The sequence below is a fragment of the Chamaea fasciata genome, unplaced genomic scaffold (genome assembly GCF_029207755.1).
Source record: "Chamaea fasciata isolate MVZ Bird 193981 ecotype frontalis unplaced genomic scaffold, bChaFas1.0.hap1 SCAF_2, whole genome shotgun sequence".
Classification (NCBI taxonomy): domain Eukaryota; kingdom Metazoa; phylum Chordata; class Aves; order Passeriformes; family Sylviidae; genus Chamaea; species Chamaea fasciata.
The window spans coordinates 39,984,994-40,006,215 of NW_027094087.1; the positions used below are offsets into that span (position 1 = coordinate 39,984,994).

The window sequence follows — 21,222 nt, forward strand, 5'->3', positions numbered from 1 at the left end:
ACTGTGCACAGCTTTCAGTGAATCAGCCCAATCTCAGTATCTCAAGAAGTCTGTGGTAAATTCTCCTAAAAGACATTTCCCACACATGAAGGCTAACAAGGCAGAATAGGCAGCATCAATTTACTAAACAGCAAATCACACCAGACAATTGGACTTCCTTCCTTGACAAGATGTCAAGCTCCCTGCACCAAGACAGAGCAATGGCATAATTTGATTTTAGCAAGGCCTTCAATATGACCCCACAGTGGGATAGACAAATTGACATGGTCTAGTTAGGAGAGGGACAGGATAACGTGAACACAAAAATGCTAGGGCATTTGTGCCCAAAGGGTAGCAATAGGCACTGCGAAGCCCAGCTACAGCTGGTTACCAGTTGGAACTGGAACTGGAACAGTTTCTCCTGGAAGAAAACTTGTGTTCAATAGTGTTTAATGTGTGACATGGATGACAAGGTAGAGCACACCTTTGGGAAGATGGTGGCAGCACTGACACACTGGAAGGTAGGGCTGCTGCTCAAAGGGCAGGACACAGAAGTGGGTTAAATGTAGCATGATAAACTTCAGCAAAGGCAACTGCAAAGTGCATGTCCAAGACAGATAAAACCAATGCAACGAGCTGGAGAACAGCTGGTGAATATGCAACATTCCACAAATGATCTGAAGGTCTTCGAGGTAAAGAAGACTCAGCAATGTGCCCTTTTGGCAAGGACAATCAACCCTGTACAGTGCTGTATCAGTAACAGTGCTGCCAGCAGATCAAGGGAAGTCATCCCTACACTTTACTGGGCACTGTTGAGACTCCGTTGGGCACATCTGGAGTACTGTGTCCAGCACAAAAGTAAGACATGGACATAACAGGGCAAGTCCAACAAGTGCTCAAGGGTGCTGGAGCTCAAGAAATGAAAGAAGAGATTAAGGAAACGGTTCTTAGCCATCTTTAAGGAAAGAAAGCTGAGGTAAAGATTTAACTGCTTTCTATGAAGACCTGTTGGAAGGATATGAAGATAACTGAGCCAGACTCATGTCAGTGAAATGACAAGTAGAATAAGAAGTTGCAATAAGAAGTTGCAACACAGGAAATTCAGATTTGGTTTAAAGAAAAAATGCTCTGCCGTGGCAAAGACGAACAAAATATTTTGAGGAGTCTCCACTGCTGGAGATTGAAATTGTTCAAACTCAGTTGAACAATACCATGTGCAACATGAACTAGTTGGACTAGCAGGGGTTTAGTCAAAATTACTTTAACAGGTTCATTTCAGCCTACGCTGCTCTAAGATTTGGTGACTCTATGACGAATTTAATACCATAGAAAACTGCATTCCAGTATCCACCATTATAAATGTAGCCTCCCTTTCCACACAGAAAATGAATAAGTAAGTATATTTTGGAAGCAGAGAAACATAAGAAACAGGAACTGTTCTGAGAGACTATGTTACAAGTCATTGAATATGGACCAAATCATCACCAGCAAGGTGTGATGGGTGGTAATAAATTATTAAAAGTCAAGAAAAGAGCTCTTGAGAAAAAATCGACGGAAACGGATTGCTTCTTCTTAATCTAGGAGGACCTACAGTGTACAAAAAAATTCCAGCTACGTAATGCTTCAAAGGTAAAAGAGAAACCTATTTCCTTGAACTAGGCTAGGAGTTACATCATGAAAAACTGTAGAAATTAAACATTTGGAAACCAGAATTGAACCCCTTACTTCCTTCCACCAAAGCAATTTCTTCAATGACAACAGTATTTCCTAACTTAACAAATAAATTCCTACATGACATTATATCAAATGCATTATTGAGTCCTGGTACAATAACTCCTATTGTCCTTCTAATTAATATACAATTGACCTTGCAGTAGCTGGCAGTGTGCTACATTACATTTTGTGTTATTATTCTTTCCCTCAATTTTCTCTCTAAAACTTTGTATTCTGTTCTTAAAATGGGGCTGGAACATCCACCATGCATTAGCCACAAAATATCACTCCTATCTGATAGAGCTATTAAAAACTGAAATGGCAAAGAAAAGATTGTTTGCCTTTAGAACTGAAAGCTTCTGATAGGCTTTGAAAAAAAATTTAATATTTTCCATATTCCTTTTACAACAAATTTTGAATCAACTATACAAAATTTCATTTTAAGAGACAGATTTCTAATTCTTCCTCTGAGCATCTGACTGAAAAGTAGCTTCATCGTCAAATTTAGTTTTACCAATGATATTTCATAAATTTCTAGTTATTGACCATATTTAGGATGCTCAAGCTTGTTTGAAGGTGGAAGGGCTTCTAAATTTTAAGGACTCCAGCTGGTGATCTACACAACCCTTTGGCCTTTCAATACCCACATGAGAATATGTTACAGAGCCTTTGTATTTTGAATTATTGTGTCAAGTGTGATGATGCCTTCAGGCTCTAAACAGGAGTTTTGGTCATTGAAATGTACATTTTAGAGTAAAGAAAGCATAGGTAATAATCTGCTTCACTGAACTTGCCCTAGGATATGGATGTCAGGGTATACATTCCCCCTGAGTTGGAAACTTTCACCTATTGCAGAAAAACAGATCATAACCTCTATCAGGTTCAAAAAGTCCCAAAATCAAAATTAGATCAACTCACAATATAGAAGTCCCTAATGAAAGCTCTCAGCTTGAAAGTGTACTATATATCTTGAGATGTAACTTTAAAATGGAGAATATTTCAGTCTTTTTTCAGGCTTGAAAGTCACCATTAACTTTCCTTGAAGTTATTACACTTGTAACTGGAAAAATACAGCTAAATGAGTACTGAGTTGCTGACAGACTAGTACTTTTTCAGCAGGATAAATTTTGACAGACTGCACATAAAAACATTCTGCCACAATCATACACAGGCAACTTTATCAAACCTTGAAACTCACATTAGAAAATTCATTTGAAAGTCACAAAATCAGAGATCCTTTAAATCCAGTGTCAGATACAAAGACATTTGTTTTCACAGTAGTTACAGTTGCCCATGCAGTAAGTTCCTCATTCTGTAAGTGGTGTTACAATATGAACATCCATAATCAGAAAAATTAATCTTCATAATCTTAAAATAAATTTACTATTTGGAGGGCTTTGCATGTATGAAAAAAATGGCTTTTGAAAGTTCATAACAAGTTAGTCTTCAAATAAAATATAACTCAGTGTTGTCCATCTAGATGAACTTTGCACAAACACTGCTCCCTTCCCACAGTCAATGCCATAAATAAGGGTGATCTCCAGATGGTGCAAGCTGTTCTGAAACCACTTGTCTTTTCCCAGTTATGTTGACATGCATAAATGCCCCATTATCCCCATTATATTTTTGTCTCACTTAATTGCATTTATGACATCATCTGTACCATGATTCCAAAGAATTGTTTTTGTAAATTATATGAACTCCAAAGATAAAGATAAAGAGGCCTGAACTGTGAAAAGAAAGTGGATGACAGTAAAGTTATTTTTGTAGTTTTGCGAATTAGAAATCATCCAGTCATCCAACTGGTTTTTTTAACAACTAAAAAGGCACATTCTTAAGGTTCTCAAATCAAAACACAACACCCTTCACAAGACACAACACAAAAGGCAGTTTAATCAGTAAGAATGTAAGCCATCCAGGTAATCAAGAATCCACACAGCCCTTCAGCCTGCACAAGGTAAATCCAACCAGTAAATATCTGGAGAAGTGCAGGAAACAGCACAATTTTTATAACTAGAAAGTGTTACACAAGTCCAGCAATACCCAGTCAACTACAGTTTACCTTCAATAAACAAACTGCAGAGATGTGAGATGGATAAACTAAGCTAAAACTTACAAGTTTCAAGGCTCCTGCAGGGGAACTATACAACTACAGCAATTGTTCTCCCATCTTGACTATCATCTGTAAGAATATCTGAAGTTCAACGATTTGTCTAAAGCCAATATACACTCTATGTTTTTAAAGACTTTCTCAGATATATCCAGGTTTTGGGTACTACAATTTGCTCTTTAAAATTAATTCAGTGGCTGATTTTTTCCCTGTAGTTGGCAGCACTTATTCTCAATTTCTTGCTCTTCAACCAGACATGAAACACTGTGATTCTCTGTGCTGACTCTACTGTGAGTTAACACCACTACTCAGTGCTGACATGTTTAAATTATCTCAGGTAGCAAGAAGAAAGCATCAGTGTTAAATTAATTCTCATTCTAATACCTTACCGTCAATAAAACCTCTTAGGAGATAAACATCCTACTGCTCCTCTATGCCAAATCATCTGTCAATCTTCATTTATGCAAACCAACTTGTGTATTTAACCCCTTTAAATCTGCAAAACTGACAAGTGCATTAATGCCATATAACATGCTTTATAAAATCCACACACAGAAACAGATTAGCTCAATAAAAGTATAATATTTCCATGCCTACCCATCCTTGTATCAAATCACATAAACATTGTTAACTAATGTTAAATGTCAGAAGTAAATTTTTATGCCTTTCAAAATTTCTCACTCATTATCACCTCGATTAAATGACTCATTAATATTCAATTAAATACTAGAGGAAATTTAATTTTATGCTTCCAAATGTAATAAATAATAAAAATAATTTTAAAAAATTTAGAAGCACAGAAAGCCAGAATCATGTTTAGAAGTGTGATACGATATGCACACTGGGAAAATTAAATGAACTGATTTAGTATATTCAAAAGTCTTTTTTTTAAGGTCAGTAAAATGAATCTACTACATATGTGAAACCAGAAAAAATATTTTAGTAGAAGTAAAAGAATAGTAAAATATTAGAGTGGGTTTTTTCCACTTCCTTTTATGTAACCAAAGTCAAAGTTCATAAAAGAAGTTTGTTGTTCTTCACTTTAGTTGCCTTAAAACCATTAAGACTTAATCCCAGGGTAAAGTGCTTTCTGAATTGGAGGGGTCTTAAGGTTGAATACACATTTATGCATAAGCTTAAATAATTTACATTTTCATATTACTTCCACTGCTCCCTACACACTTTTTGTGTACATATTAATTCAAAAGCTTACAGAACTACAATTTAAGCACAGAGAATCCCATTTGTCAAAACAAACGAATAGCTATCAAGTGCCTTGTAGTCCTCACATTTTTTACGCTACTAACAATGTTTCTTTCATGCATTCCTGGTCGTAAGTTAATAACTATTCTGCCAGAATGGAGCCCCTATACTCAGTGACAGCCTCAGAAGAAGCAGCAGCTTCTGTAACACTGCTTGCCTGCTTCCCAGGTCTGGGATTTTATCTCCCCAGACACAAAACCAGATAGAACAGTTCTGTGTGTACAAAGTGCACCCCACAAGCCTGGCCACTCCAGACACCTCTTTTATGTGGGACAAAGACATGGTCCTCCTACCCTCTCCCTGACCCCCTCTGCATCTTTGGGTAAGCCTACTGAAGGATATCCAGCCAGCAGTGCCATGCACTTCCTTAGCTCAGAAGATGCAAGGCCCCTTCGGGGTGCCATGTGATGGGGAGGGAGAAGGAACTCCTGACTGCCTTTACACAATTTGTTTCATGTAAGGTCCAGAGACCATACACTCACAGAACTTTCAGCAGATGAGGAGGAACACAACAATATAGTGACAGGATAACAACACAAGCTTGTGCTGGCATTGTCAAGAGCTCTGCTGAGTTCTCTCTACTTCGATCATTTAATGAAAGAGGGTAATTTCCTTTAATTCCATTTAATGCCATCTATTTTCAAAAAGGGGGGAAAGGGGAACATGCATGAACATGTGCATATGTTACATATATATCTATAAAAGGAAGGAAAACAAACATTTATCACATGGTACAGATTATAGAGCTCATCCTAGATACTGAATGCATCTAAATCCAGCTGCAATACAGCAATCCAGGAACTGCATGGGGGATTCAAGAACAAGGTGAAACACTGAACAGAATTCAGACCAAACTCACAAGGTCTTGTTTTACTCCTCCTCCCTGCTCTTCTAGAGCTATCAATTACTTCTGGCATGAGTCAGACACAATTCTCACAATTACCTTTGGCACAGTTTATTTCACAGTTGTAGTGCCAGGCAATAGGGTATGGTATCAGCAGAAAAGGTCAGACAAACACAAAAATCATCTTGAACAGGAGACCTGGAGATGGTTAGAAAAAGAATGATAAAAGTAATGTAAAACATCTTAAAAAGATAGCTCTTCAGGTAGCTGATTCCTCTGCTACTTGGTCAGAGAAATGCTGCTAAAGGTAGCAAGTGTAAATACATCACTTTCACTTTATTTTTATAACGCTTTATTAATTTTTATTGCTTGGTCTAAACCAAGACTACTGGGCATTCTTTAAGAAAAACATGCACAAGACCTCCAGTAGAATTATTATTATCCTCTGTAGCACAGAGTTTACAAAAAAAACCCATCAAGTTGTGAAGTACAAATCCTAGACAGGAAACAATGTGGCAACTAAGATTACTCCAATACTTCCACATGCAATGCAAGTAAAGATAGAAAAGAGTGGAAAAAAGGAGAAAATTAAAAAATGGTTAATTGAATGATGGGAAACACACCTACATGGTTTAACCATAAAGCCTACAGTGAATGACACAAAACAGTGAGTTTGTAACAGCAGATCAACATGCCCTCCAGTCAGCACTGAACTAGCACTCCAACATGGGAATAAATTATGCTTTAATCAGATTAGTCAGCTTCTAGGTTGTAATCAAAAATTGATTATTTTTATCCTCAGAAGAGCTATTCAGTCTGTATTTATTTCTAGTAAATCTGACTACTAATATCAAATGTAGCTGAAGTCTCAGGAAAGCTGAAAATACGAAATGTAACAACCCTAAGATCTCATCAAATTCCTAGGTACAGTCTCCACATTCAGAATTTTTCATGGCGAAATATTATTCAGAGCATATTCCTTTTTAATTTCAGATGCTATTCTTTTTTATAAATTTAATATCTTTCAATATGTTCTCCTTTGTGTACCTCTCACTAATCTTGACCTGTCATGGGTGAGGGCTCTGAACTGAAGAAAACTGACAATAAAATAAGGATGGGAGAAAAATAAGGATTTTAACATCATGGATTCTCCATGCTGAATATGTCATGCTGAAAATGCATGAGTGCATGCAATTGTGGATAAAAGGGACTGGATATTAAATGAAAGCCATGATTAGGAAACTGACAACCAACAACCTCAGGACTACTCAGAGTACAGAAAAAAGTACTAAAGATCTTTGAAATGTCTGAAGAGAAAAGGGCAATAAGAAAATCTATTGGAATTGGATAATCTGTCAGGGTTTAGTGATAGAGCAACTTCCTCCTGCAGACGCAGCATGTACATTTTCTGCTTGGCACCTGAGGAAGAAGGAACAGTAAGTTGTCTGTGCTTTGCAAAAAAAGCAGAAGATAGTATAACTATACTAAAGACAGTAACTAACCTAGAGATAATTGTGTTTCAAACAACACAGATATGCAATAATATAGCAAATACAATTGAGAAAAAGGTAATGAGTAAGATTATACCAACAGTCACATTTGACTGATTCAGGAACTTAATATGCTCATCCATTTGTTTTTCCATTATATTTTGTATGCAATAAAATGTGTCCATCACCTAATATGATTCTAAGTCTGACCATCCATTTCTGCAAAATTAAAATTTCACTGAGAAACTGCATTTGTAACTCAACCTATGATGAAAGGCTTCAGCAACTTCAACAACTTCAGAGAGAACACGAAATCCAAGTAAACTTTTCCTTCACAGATAAAATAAAGATTTGCACAATATACAACATTCATGTCCAGGAGCTCTTTTTTTTTAACAGCTCTGTTTGTGGGAAAATAATGAAGTGTGCCCATCGGTATTCTGCCTGCATCTGTGTTAGGAATAAGCCACTTTCATCATGTAAATTTGATGAACTTCTAATTAAAGAACCCATACATTATCATTAAATTTACCTTAACACACACACAATAAAAACTGCAGCAGTATAACTTCAGGATGAAGAAGAGTTCCTGCAGAAGATCAGAAGACCTTAGCATTTCAATGTGTGCTTACATAAAAGGGAAAACAATTTAAAAATAAAGGAATTACTTTGGATTATTTGTAATATCTGTAATTACTGTTATTCAAATTAACTACCTTGTAAGAATAAAGAAACAATTATGATGTTTATTGTTCCCTCCTATGCAGAAATAAAGTACTTGGCATTATGATCTCAGTGACACTTTTAGAGAAAACAAAATTGGTGGAAAGTCACATACACAATTCCAGCAGGAAAAGATCACTTGGCTTTCTCAGATCTGAGATGTTATAGTGAGTGCAGCACACAGCACAAGTTAAAAAAGAGCTGTGATCAAATTTGATAGATAAAACGCATAGAATGAGACCTATAGCAGGTACTCTTACTTCATAATTGCAGAGTATTTTGCAGAATATGTGACATTTGCAAAAATTGACACTCACAAAAGATTAAAAGGCCCTGAACTCCACTGAAAGGAGGCACTCCATGTTGCCTTTGATCCCACAGAACAGAAGAAATCCATGAACTAGTTAGTCACATGATAATGTCATTAGCTGTTACTGCACTCCAATTAGGTAACAATAATAGAATAGCATAGGCAGGATTTTGTCAATCACTTGACAAAGACTAATATCATAGCTCAAATGATATTGTTTGCTTTCACAGAAGAAAAATAAAGTTTCAAAATATACAGAAAAACTTTATCTTCAAGAAAAAAACATAAGGAAGAGACACAAGAACAGTTTTGCCTTGCTAATATTTTTCTGGCAGGTAACTGTTGTGGATTGAGATTTCTGTTCTTTCTGAGTAGAAACTGCTCTTGCAACTTGGTCTTCACTGCTCACTCTCGCTGCTAAATAATTCGCTATGGTGAAACATAGAGATGAGAAATTTTCCTAAGGGGTATTTATTCAAATTGATACATTGATTCAAACTGAAAGAATCTGGAGCACTGACCTTTGGGTACAATGGTAAATACCAATCAAAACCAGCTCTCACATGGTCCTATTTATTACCAAATTATACTGGATTTGAAACATGCTTCAGAGAAGAACTGTAATGTAATTAAAACTTTCTTTAGTTAAATAGTGATAAAGAATGATGATTGTAACATCCAGAGAATCCAGTGAAACAAAGCAGAATAACAGCATACAGCGGTTTTTTGCATGAAATTGGATGGACACTAGCAGAGTTAAGACCCATACAATAGCAGTTTGTTGGAATGGAAGGAAAGTCTCCTGCTGGAGAAATAAAGTAGAGCAGGAGAAATAAGAATCTAAAATGCCTTTTCATTTATTTGGTGGTATATACAGGTTTTGAGAAAAAATCAAAACCTTTCATCAGGAATTCTTCTTGCTTGTCTAACTGCCTAACTTCACTTGCCAGATTTTAACCCAATACATTAAAATTAAAGGGAGAAGGGGAGGCTCCATTACCTGAATCCAAACTTTCACGTTGTAGAGGAGAAGCAAGCATTTGTATGGTTGCTTTGTAACTGACCTGAAATGCACAACTTTGCATGAGTTCCACAGCACAATTAGCTACATTTTCCTACTGAAGGGAGACAAAAGTGTAGTTTTGGTCACAATTGCTTTGCCTGGGCTGGTCTCTTGAGAGAACATCATGAGCCAAACACCAACAAGCAGATACACACTGAGTACCGCTGTGTGCTGAGGGAGTCAAGTCACATATGCAGAGAGAGAAAGTGTTCAGCAGAGAGCTGGAACTGTCCTCTCTGCAGCCATCCCAGGAGGGGGGATCCAAAAGCAGTTTATATTGAGTCAATCCATGTATGATTTACGGCGCCTTCAACAACTCAAATGCAAACATTCTTATTTCAGCCATATTAAAACACTTCTGAACAAAAAGCCAATGGAGAATACCTCTGAGAACAGCACTGTCAAGACTTCTTTGGAAAAAAAAGAATGAAAGTAATTTTTTAAACCATGAAAAGAGATACAAACCCAGTAACATTCCACATGAACAGAAGTTTCAGATTTATTCAGTTTTCATTTTTACATGGGACTTGGGAAAACGGGAACACAGACTTCATCTATATTCTCTATTGGAAAAATGAAATTGTTCTTTTTTTGCCAAGCATAAAAGGTGATATCCCAGAAGAAGGGAAGTGGAAGGAAATAAACCCAGAAGACAAAACATGCACTTTCAGAGTTTTACTTACAATTTTTATTTACTTAGAAATTGGATTTTTTTCCTCATGATCCTCCTGCTCCTGTACTCTCTGGAGCAGCAGCAAGTGCAGAAGTGTGAGGAACAGAGAGTCATGCTCTTCTGCAACAAGAGATGTCTGGGATATAAAGTTAGTCTAGTCAACATATCATTTCTCTAGATGCTGCACATAAAAAGTGTCACGAAAATAGTTTTACCATACTTTCCCCCCACTCTGCAATGTTCCATTCCTGTGCATGAGAATATACAGCAGATTCATCTGTCTTTGCTGCTTTCTGGAAATTACCTTGAATCCTTAGGAAGATGCTAATTGATGACTGGAGACAGGTGGAAAGAAAGGCAGTCTTATTTTGTACATCCATAACTTTTTCAATTCATTTTGAATATCCCCTCCAGTTACATAATTTTTAGCAGCTAGCCTTTTTTTTTTATGATAAGTCATGTGGCAGTCATAATTTCATATTTACTGCCTCCCATATTCTCAGAACTAGTACTTTCAAGAATATAGAACAATAGTAGATGCTTTCTTGGTCTTTTTCTATCTTTTGTCTCAGTCTTAGGCTCAGGGGTTACCAAGCAGAGCGAGAGGTAAGGTGATCCTATCAATCACTGACTCTTCAGCCAAGACAGCGACACCTGTTAGTATGACTGAACATATTCCACTAATGACCCATTGCCTATATACAGGACAAATGTTCTGATTAGAGCAACATGAGAACCAGCTCAATAAGCATAACAAAAAGCTGAGTTTACCTGATCAAACAGGCAGTACACCATGATGATACGGCTGGAGAGATCTTGACTGCTTGCTATCATGACATAGCACAGCAGTACAACCCCAGCAGGCAAAGAGGCAGGATCCCAACCCTGCATCACACACAAGAAGAGCCTGCTGCTCAGTCTGGATGTGAACTTGCGCAGACAGACACACTTCCATTTTCAGATGACGTTCAGAGCTACAAATCTTGTTCCACACTTCTTATGATAAAGAGCACTCAGCTGTACTGTTCCACTGCCAAGGGGCTGTCTGGTTGGAAATCCATATTTGGGGCAACATTCCCCCTCTGCCAATATAATATTGATAGATCGAAAAGAATTATTCCAGACATAGAAATTATTCAGAAATTACATCACACTCAATTCTGATTCCCCAAAACGGTCCTCAGGTCTCTGAACACATACAGGAACTGGACCACATGCCCCTGCAGTGAGCCTATTTCCCCTCCTCCTCAATGTGTACTTCCATGCCTTTTCTGGCCCTCTGAAGACATCAGGACCTGTATGTAGTCAGAAGTTTTGTCATAGACAGAGTTTGAAAAAGGCACACAGATACCCAGCTGTGCTGCTACCAGCACCTTCCTCATTTATCCATATCCTGCACAAAGCTAGTTAAACCACAAAGGATATTCTTACCCTCTAAGGCATTATCAATGCTCTCACTGATAACTGGGGAAATTTCTGATGGTTTTTAGATTTGATGTAAAATCGGTAACATAGAAACCTCAGGTCATGAAAGATCCTCAGACAGCTTTGTAAAATGAGGGGCATTAGCCTTGCTGTCTCCGTAAATTCCTGCCTAGATGATTTTTTTAAGTTTCTCTTCCTGTTATGCATGAAATGCTGTTGCTGATTCTAGGATGGAAGTGGCTGTGGGTAAGAAATCCCAGTGTATATTTTATATATCAACTTGTTAGGTAAGAGCATTATCATATGCATTTTTTCATACACAGAAGTTCTGAAATTTCACTATCACATCATTTGCAGTTTACCTGCAAATGTGCTCATATCAGATGTTGCTAACTGATTAAATAGCTTTCTTACTTCAACCTCTAAAATTCTTTTCTGAAGAAAAGTAGTGAATATTAACTTATTCAGCTTTGTACCATATTCAGCACTCATTCTGGAGACCTGGAGATACTGCTATTACTGACTTTTTTTGTTAAAAGTGCTCTACAAAGTGTTTCAAATAATCTAAACTGTATGTTCGGAAACTTAAGTCCCTTTCCCCTCCTAATTTTTGGTTGTTTTACTTGTTGCTCAGATGCCAGTTCAAGATACTGCTATTTTTCCTCCAACATATCTGTCATGTTGTTGCAACTCCTTAGTCTTCCCCGGGAAGAAATTCATTGTTACAGACTCCCAGCCTCACTGACATCCAAGGGATTTGAACAGTAATACGGATTACAGCCCAAGTTTTCAAAAGCCTAAAGAGCTTTTGATATTGTATGGTTTAGTTTTTCAGATCCTGAAGTGAGAAAATCTGACAATGAGAGGCCACACAAAATACCCAGTATCCTAAAAAATTTCATTCCGTGCCTACTACTTGAAAATGAAGTCATATTAGCTTTGTCAGTGCTACTGCACTTCAACTGTATTTTTATAAAGGGTTGTTGCAGTTTTTAGCTCAGATTTCTACACTTAAAAGAAAACAAATTTGTGTCTTGTATAGGGAGAAGTACAATTCTAAGTTTCACACGAGACTCACAAGATTCACTCTGAGACTCACAAGAGCAGCAATCTTCAAAAACTGTCCTGAGTAATTAATAGGAAACTTGTTCTTAAGGGTAGAGGAATATAAAATCTACAGAGAGGAAGAGTCACTGCTGCCTTCCCACAGCCTACCTTTGCACCTGATCTGTCAAGGTAACGAGGTAATAATCCACTCACCACTGGAGCAAGATGATCCTTTGGCGAGCTTGAACCCTCTGAGCAATCATCCTACACTACATGTTCCTACAGGACAAAGGAAAGCGAAAGACAAGCACAGGCAGATCCTTGAGAGTTCACATTTATCCTTCGGGGCTAGGAGAACCTTGAGAGTTAGAGCACAGGGTTTCTTTTTGAATAAGTACCAGTAGTATAGCACATGTGTAACTTTCAAGAACTCCTCTCCCACATATCCCCAAATGAAGCTCTATGACCTTTCAATTACCATTTCAAAAGCTTTTTTTAGGTAATACACTTGGATCATTGTAGTTTCACTGGAATTAACTATAAATTAATAAATCCAGATGGAAAAAAACCCAAAGAAACGTAACTTTCATGTACAATACAACAACCTTAACAAATGAAGATAATAAACTAGAAATTCCTAGTACATGTTTCTTTCATTACGGAATTTTTATAAGACTTGAAAATTTAAAGTAATTTTAAGTTATCATAAGAAAGAAAAGTATATAACTAAAGATTTGCACAGTGGAATTAAAACTAGCACAGAAAATCAATTACTGCATTGAAAAGCAGAAAGGAAAATTGCTTTATAATTTTCTGTAGTGAAAAACAGTTGCTTAGGAACAATTCTCATAGAAGTTTACTGTGGGCTATTACTACTTGGCAGGCCTGGGACGTGTACACAGAGCAAGACTACCAAAGTTCATCAGTCTGGCCTGCCCAGCTGTTCATAGTAAGGGGAGGAAATCATGACCAGAAAACCTGGAACATGTTGATGGCAGGCAAACATCTTACAGAAGGAAAAGAAAACATAAATCACCCCTCAAAGATAAGGGAATCTTCCCCTTTGAAAAGCTGCTAAGTAGTCATCAGTCCTAAAGTCAGTCCATGTGCACAATAGGAGAAACCCAGGCTGGGCCAGGAGAAAAATGAGCACAACCAAGTGTTCCTCTGAACTAACACCAGTGCGGACAGGAGATGACAGGAGGCAACAGACCAGGTCTGAATCCACCCCTTCAGTCTGCTGGGCACTCACCTATTTGCTAGTTAAGCTGATGTGACACATGCAGACAGTGATAGGACAAGAGGGAATGGCTTTAAACTAAAACAGGAGAGATTTGATTAGCTGTTAGGAAGAAATTCTTTACTCAGAGGGTACTGAGACACCTTGAATAGGTTGCCCAGAGAGGTTGTGGATGCCCCATGCCTGGAAATGTCCAAGGCCAGGTTGGATGGAGCTCTGAGCAAGCAGATCTAATGAGCGGCATTCCTGCCCATTGCAGGAGTGTTGGGATTAGATGATCTTTATGGTCTCCTCCAACACAGACCCTTCTGTGGTTTTTTAACAGCACAAAGCTTTGTGAAAATTCTCCAGTCTGAATACTCTGCAAAATTCTTAGTGCTGCAGTGCCGCCAGGCCTTGTGGTCTGTATTCTGTTTTTTACAGACCAACCATGATCTTTTGGTTTTATGGTCCTTCGTTCCACCTGCATGAAAGGCTTCATGGATGCTAAATATTTTTTTTAAATCTCCTCACTTCGTTGTTCTCTTCGTTAAGGTTTACTGACATAAAACCCTGTGTTTAGTCAAGTTTTAAGAACTCCAGTCATGCTCTTCTGAGCTGGGATCATCTGAGCTCACAACCACAATACTGGTATTTTATTCATAGGAGTAATTTTTTTAACAAAAGGGAACTACATTCAACTCTTCCAGAAAACAAGTTATCCACTTCCCACACAGCTTTGAGAATGCACCTAAAAATGGCAATACTTGATATGCCATTATTTCACTTAGTCAGGGTTCTGGTAGTAAATCTCACATTTTATTCTTAATGCCAAAGCTTGCCTTTTTTAAATTTTTTTTTCAATATTGACAAAAATTTATTCAAACATGTCAGACTGGGGATTACAATTGAGCTGTGCTGACAAATGCACTATTGGTAGGAAAAAGCGTAGTTGTATAGAAACAGATATAGAAAATAAGCCCAGATCTTAGTCAGTCATCTTTACATTATATTCCATACATTTCATTTCACTAAAAATAGTATACTTGACTGTGTATGTCAGTGCCAAACAAATAATAACCATTCTACTTCAAGACAAAAATGTTAATCCATTCCAGAGAACACTGCCTGCCATTTAATTACTGTTAAGCTTTTTGTCCACATTTAATTAGCAAAACTTATATTTAAATACTGCTTATCAACGCAGATCCTTTAAGCCTCCTGTTGAGTAGATCTGTGTGCAAGTGGCTACAGTCACAAGTGCACAAATCTATATATAAGACACACTGTGCACACTTCAAGTTTAAGGCCTTCTGCTAAGGCATTGCCTTGCACTGTGTAAGACCCTGAGGTATGAAACCAAGTCACAAAGAACTTGATGAACACATCAGTTCATCATTCATCACGAACACATCAGTTTAACTGCCAAAACTTTTCTTTTGCTCATGTTTGCAGAGCTGGAAAGTCTAACACAGCCTGATGATGCAGACCCACCATGCCAAAGTGCCTTTATTTGGGGATACCAATATTGGCAGAAATTCTTAAAGTAGCCAGTTATTATTATAACCTTCAGCTTCGGTGGTGGCAAATGCTGCTGGGAGAGTGTTTGACAAACAGCATGCTGGTTATTAACATTTACACTGAAAAGTATGCCACATACATCCCACACATTTCTGAATCACTGCTCCACCTTCCTCATGCAAATTTAACAAATTACTTATATTTTCATGGAAATCTTCCAGTTTCATAAAATTACATCCCCCAGGGAGGTGACTTTCATTTGTTTGGTGACTACATGAAATTTAGGGTATAAATAAACTTGCAGATATATTGCACTGGCTCAAGCAAAATTATTACGAAGTACTAGGATAGAAAACTGCTTGAAATTGTAGCTGACCAAAGAAGTTCACAGTTCAATTAGCGAGTGTGCACAGCGAACACAAGAGCGCCTAACAACTAAACCCAAGAAATCCCACAAGCCTTCATCAAAAATGAACACATGTGGGGGAAAAAGCCAACCTAATATGAAGTAAATAAAGAAATGTGTGATGTTGAAAGTGAAGCATTCTCTTCTACTTACTTGCAGGATACAGAGTGAACTAAAAGCTGGATTTTCTGGGGCTTGATAACAATGCTGTTGTCCTTTTATTCAAGACCTCAGGGACTACATTTAGTCACCCAGGATATGAGAGACTCAGACATGCTTTTTTTTCCAGTGCCCAGTAAGAAGTAGATCCATCAAACCTAAATCACATGATGATTTGTGTATTTGTTCCATACACTAGGCTATAAAAGGAAAGGACCCCCCTCCATACCAACTCGTCTACCTTTTTGATCTCAACAAGACTATTGCAACATATTTTCAGAAGACAAAGAGGCTGACACACTGAAACACAGCTGCCACATTGTACAGCACTCCCTGAAGAGATTATGTCTAATGAAGAGTCTAGAAAATAATTTTACAGGTCATTTCAAGCAAGACAGTTGAGACTAGAGATAAAAATTACATTGTCAATGGCAGAAACTGTTATACTGCAGGCAGGAAAGAAATCATTAAACATGTTATTTAACAAAGAATAGATTCGTAAGTATGTACTAGGTATGGTAATTTCGAGAAACAGATGAAAAACCACAAAAGTTGAGGAACAGTCTATATCTCAAGGCAGTTATGCACATCAGAACCCTTTCCCCCCCCCATTTTCATCTGGTAATTTGTGTGCCTCATTTACTTTACTATGGACATTTTAATACACAGTTATCCCTCCTCACATCCACAAGAAAACATTTATTTTTCACAATGCAAAATATCGCAAAGTATAAATAAGCAGTATACCCAGATGTCTGACTGAATTAGTGCCTTCTCACTAGCTTAGTACACTGACAATCTGTCCTGCACTAACATTTTTTCAGCAGGGAAGTTTACATACAAGTGCTATCACTTCCAAATCCTACTGCACATCAGCACTCAGATTTGGGGTTAGATGTTAAAATGCACTTTCTATCCTGTTTTAAACCTCAAAACTGGGCTCTTTGCCAATGAAATACTTGCATAGGAGGGACAAATCCCAACATATACAGATTTTTCCATTCCAGAAGTCAATCTTCTGCCATGTATATTGCAATGTATTTCTTGATACATAAGGAGCAAGACTCAATGACTAGATAGAAGAGCACTACTAGAAAGAAAATGTTTACTTGCATATAATTTCTAACACATCTTAAAAGTCTTCAGTCTTAAAAAGTAGCCTCATCTTTTGGAAATAATTTATTTACAAATTCTACAGATTGCCCAAATTTTGGGTTTCCTGTTTAAGGTTCTGAATTCAAAAGAAAAGCAGGATTTTTCAGCACAAAATTTTGTTTTGCATCATACCACATATAAAGGTAAAAGCCTTCCATCCACTGCCAAAAGACTGTGTGACCCAACCTGGCACAGTTGATGAGCTCAAGGCACCTTCTTGAATTTTTTTTTTTTTTTTTTTTTTTTTGCAATAAAGGTAGCAGCTACCTTGGATACAATAAAGCTGTTCTCCAGAAAGAGAAGCTAAAATACAGGAAATAGGTCTCTATAAATGATGTGGGGTTTTATTATCATCCAGAAACTACAGTACTTAACAGCAGTCACAAAACAACACATGAAAAGTATGTTCTACAAACAACATACTCAGTAACACCAGCATTAGTACTAAATTACCACTTGACGAAAACTATTCCTTAGTATCAAGCTACTTTTCAAGCAATAGTCACACACCATACTATACCAGTAAGTGTGTTACCCTCTCAGTAATGTTTAAAAGGAGGTAAAACTCAGCTTTTTCTTGGACATCAGCTGTACTCTGCAGTACTGTTATCCATTAATCACCATAATAACATCAAGAAAACCAGTAATTGGAGAATTAAAAAAAAAAAAAGTAGAGAAAAGTATTCTTACAGCATGTAGATGATAAAGAGTATAAAGATCACAGATTACACATGGCCTAATTTATTATTTATTAAATTCTTGGCCATATGAAGGCCTCTAGCAAAATTAATGACTTTTGGCTGAAAAGGTGTACCTGCAAAATGTCCCTGAAATGTGATGCAGCTGCAAGTGAGGCAGAAAAATACAAAAACTGTGCTTGGTAATCACCAGGGAGGTACCCTGGAGGAGCCTATTCACTCACTGGGTTTCATTCACTCCATTCATTCCTGCCAGCCAAGGAAGTCCTGGCAGCAGCCACATGTAGGCATCACCTACGGACCTCTGTGAAATGATTCTTCTCCATAGCCAGAGAAACCCCAGAGAACAACTTCTCCCTGCCTAATGTGCATGTTGAAAACAAGCCTTTAATACCTTCCTGTGGTTAGTGCTACCCTTGTTCTACAAAGCAACTTGATTAGGATGCAGGCTTTCTTTATGGCCACTGTGAGGTGATGAGAGGCAATCTCACACTGGGAATGTGCTGGACCAAGAGCTGCCAGCACAGGCTCTTTTCTCACTTCAGTCTTGAAGGGAAATTATCAGCACCCCACAGACTTGCAGATTTTCTTTGAAGAGATGATTTGAAACACTTATGCAAGATCTATCCTGTCACAGCTGCACAACCATTCTGAATGAGTAGATGGCAAAAGAACTTCAGAATTGCTGTATTAGTTGAAAGCTTTAGTCCACTACTGAGAACCAATCTGAACTAAACATCATAAGGCTTTCTTTTCTGAAAGGATTCATTAGATAGATGCATTCATATATTCTGAGATGAGGTTTAAGTCCAATGTGCCCATTTCAGCTACATGAGCATACTGAATTAGTGATCCACAAAGACACTCAAGAACAGCAATAGAGCAGTAAATTTTGAAAACTCTGGTTGTTCTTCGCTGAGTTGATAAATATTCAAACCCTTTAAGTGTTCCCAGTTTCGCTGTTGTTATTCCTTTCTTATATCCAGGTAGCTGTCAAGTGGCTGGTAGGTGGCTCACAGATAAAACAGCAAATATTAGGAGAGACTGATAACTGGAATTTACCAGTTAAGCAATAAAATATAATTTGTACAAAAGAAAGTACACATCTTCTGACAATCATCTGAGATTTCAGGACTCATTTTGCATTGCTTAATACCAATTTCCCCCTCTGCTGGATAGCTTCTCCTCAGAAGCATTAACAAGTGGTAAATACAGTAGTCATGCTGACTGCACATAACCAAAGGGACACTGTCAACATTGCACACCAATCGACGTGGACGTTAAGTTGTGGTTCCTGGAACCTTTCTAATTTATGTTTACGTAATTTAGCTTTCATTGCATAGGTTCTTGCACTCGGCTTTAAAAGATAACTACCTGCCAAAACTCACATTATGAAATTACACGAGGCGACGTGGATTTGACAAAAATAATGATAGGAGGATGGGGTTTTTTGCATTTTGCAATAAGGAAAGGAGGATGGTTTTACGCACACACCTGCAATGTGCGCTCTCTCGGTGGGAGCAACCGATCCCAGCAGTTAATATTTCTATAATTACATTAAACCCATTAGACGCCATCAGTTTTATGCACACTCGACGTCTCTTGCCCTGCTCTCCGCAGCTGAGCCCTTCCCCTCCCTGTCAGCGGGACGACACCACGGTCTGCCCAGAGGAGACCTGCCGGCCCGGGTACGGCGGTGCCAACGCCGCTCCTCCACCATGGCAAACACAGCCACCCCGCTCCTCCCCCGCAGGGGGAAGATGACAGGTCCCCACGCGGCTCCCGGAGCGCCCGCTGCACCTGTCCCGCCACCGCCTCCCCCGCTCCGGCCGGCCGGACTCACACGGGGTAGAAGGCGTAGGGCGGCAGGGCGCTCTCCTCGCACAACTCCGCGTCCAGCAGCAGGTAGTCCTGGCTGTCGTTCCGCCGGGCCCCCGGCGCCGGGGAGCTGCCCTTGCGCGGGGCGTAGGGCTGCGCCTGGCTCATGCTGTCCCGCGGCCGGGCTGCGGGGCTGCGCGGCGGCTCCCTCGGGGCGCGCCGGGAGCGGCCGCGGCGGCGCCGGCGCTCGGGACCGCGCTGGGCTCTTCCCCGCCTGGCAGCGCCGCGGCCGCGCTCGCTCCGCGCCCCGGCAGTGAGGGGCTCCCGGCGGCGAGGGGCTCCCGACGGTGAGCGGTTCCCGGCAGCGGGAGCCGCCGCCCGCCGCGCCGCAGGCGAGGCGCAGCTCGGAGCGGGGGCAGCAAAGTTTGCGGCGCGTCAGCCGGCGCGGCTATCCCCGGCCGGAGGGAAGGGGCGGGAGGAGGGAGGGCGGCGGGTCCCGCTCGCCTCCCCTGGGGCTTCGGTGCCCCCTGCGCGCCTCCCCCGCCCGCGGCGCCCCGGCCCCGCGGAGCTGCGGCCCTGTGCGCGCCCCGGCCCCGCAGCGCTGCCCCGGGCGGGGGCCATGTCCCACTGACCGCCCCGCCGGGACCGTGCCAACCTCCCGCCGCTCCTCCCGGGGCACGGCCCGCGGTGGCCTGAAACGGATCCCGCCGAGCCCTCCCGTGGGAATTCGGCAGGAGCGGCGCAGCCGGCGGTGGCTCCCCGCGGCCGGGGAACAGAACTCTTGCTTGGATTTACTGTAGCTTGGGAGTACAGCCTGCGCTGCACTTGTGTCCTCGTGTAAGTGGCCCAGGAAGAGCGTCAATGAAAATGAATGCTAATCCAGTGCACCCAGAAAATCTGCAACTTTTAAGTTTCCCCCATAAACTGGAAAATTTCCTTGGGAATTATGCTTCCTTTTCAGGCTCTTTGCCTCTTTCTTTCATCTCTGAAACATCCTCTTACAAACACTGTTCACCTGTTTCAGAGAAAACACAGTTTTTAATCACCTCTCATAATTTCAGTTAAAGCAGGGACAAAATCCAAATATCATAGTAAAATACCCCAAAACAACACAATTTTTTTTGCAGTAATAACACTTAATCAAAACTCAGTCCACTTGTACTTGTTCAGCGTCACTGGTAGCCCTTTGTTTGATGATAGTTTGCAAATAAATATTTACAAACTTTTCTAGGGAAAATGTATTGCACTGAAGAATTAACATCTGACCTTTAGGTATCTTTCACGTTAAACATCGTACTTACTCTTTCATAAGGGAATATTAGAATTAAATGTTGTAAATGCATAGTTAAAACATTAGTGGTTCCAAATAGAATCACTCCCTCATTCCTGGCCATGTTCACATAGTGAATTCTTGCCAGTGTTTGTGTTGGAAAAACACAGCCCTGTACTCTCTAGGCATGCAGACCTTCCCCTGATTTAGTGATGTGCTGAGAAAATAACTGGGTGAGCCCCAGTACAGTCGTTTGCAAAGCAGGCTGGCACTGCCCCTGCTCTCCAGCAGCCCAAACCGGACCATGATTTCAGTGGCTCCCTGGGCCACTGAGAC

The 21,222-nt window shown here is 39.7% G+C and overlaps 1 protein-coding gene across 1 annotated transcript in view; it reads right to left on the reverse strand.

Moving 5' to 3' along the window:
- Positions 1–19,784, reverse strand: part of TRPC6 (transient receptor potential cation channel subfamily C member 6) — a 78,004-nt gene extending 58,220 nt beyond the window's left edge. Inside the window, exon 1 of the mRNA XM_066175736.1 lies at positions 19,642–19,784. Coding sequence (XP_066031833.1) covers positions 19,642–19,784 — 143 coding nt within the window. The remainder of the gene's footprint in view (positions 1–19,641) is intronic.
- Positions 19,785–21,222: the final 1,438 nt, after the last annotated feature.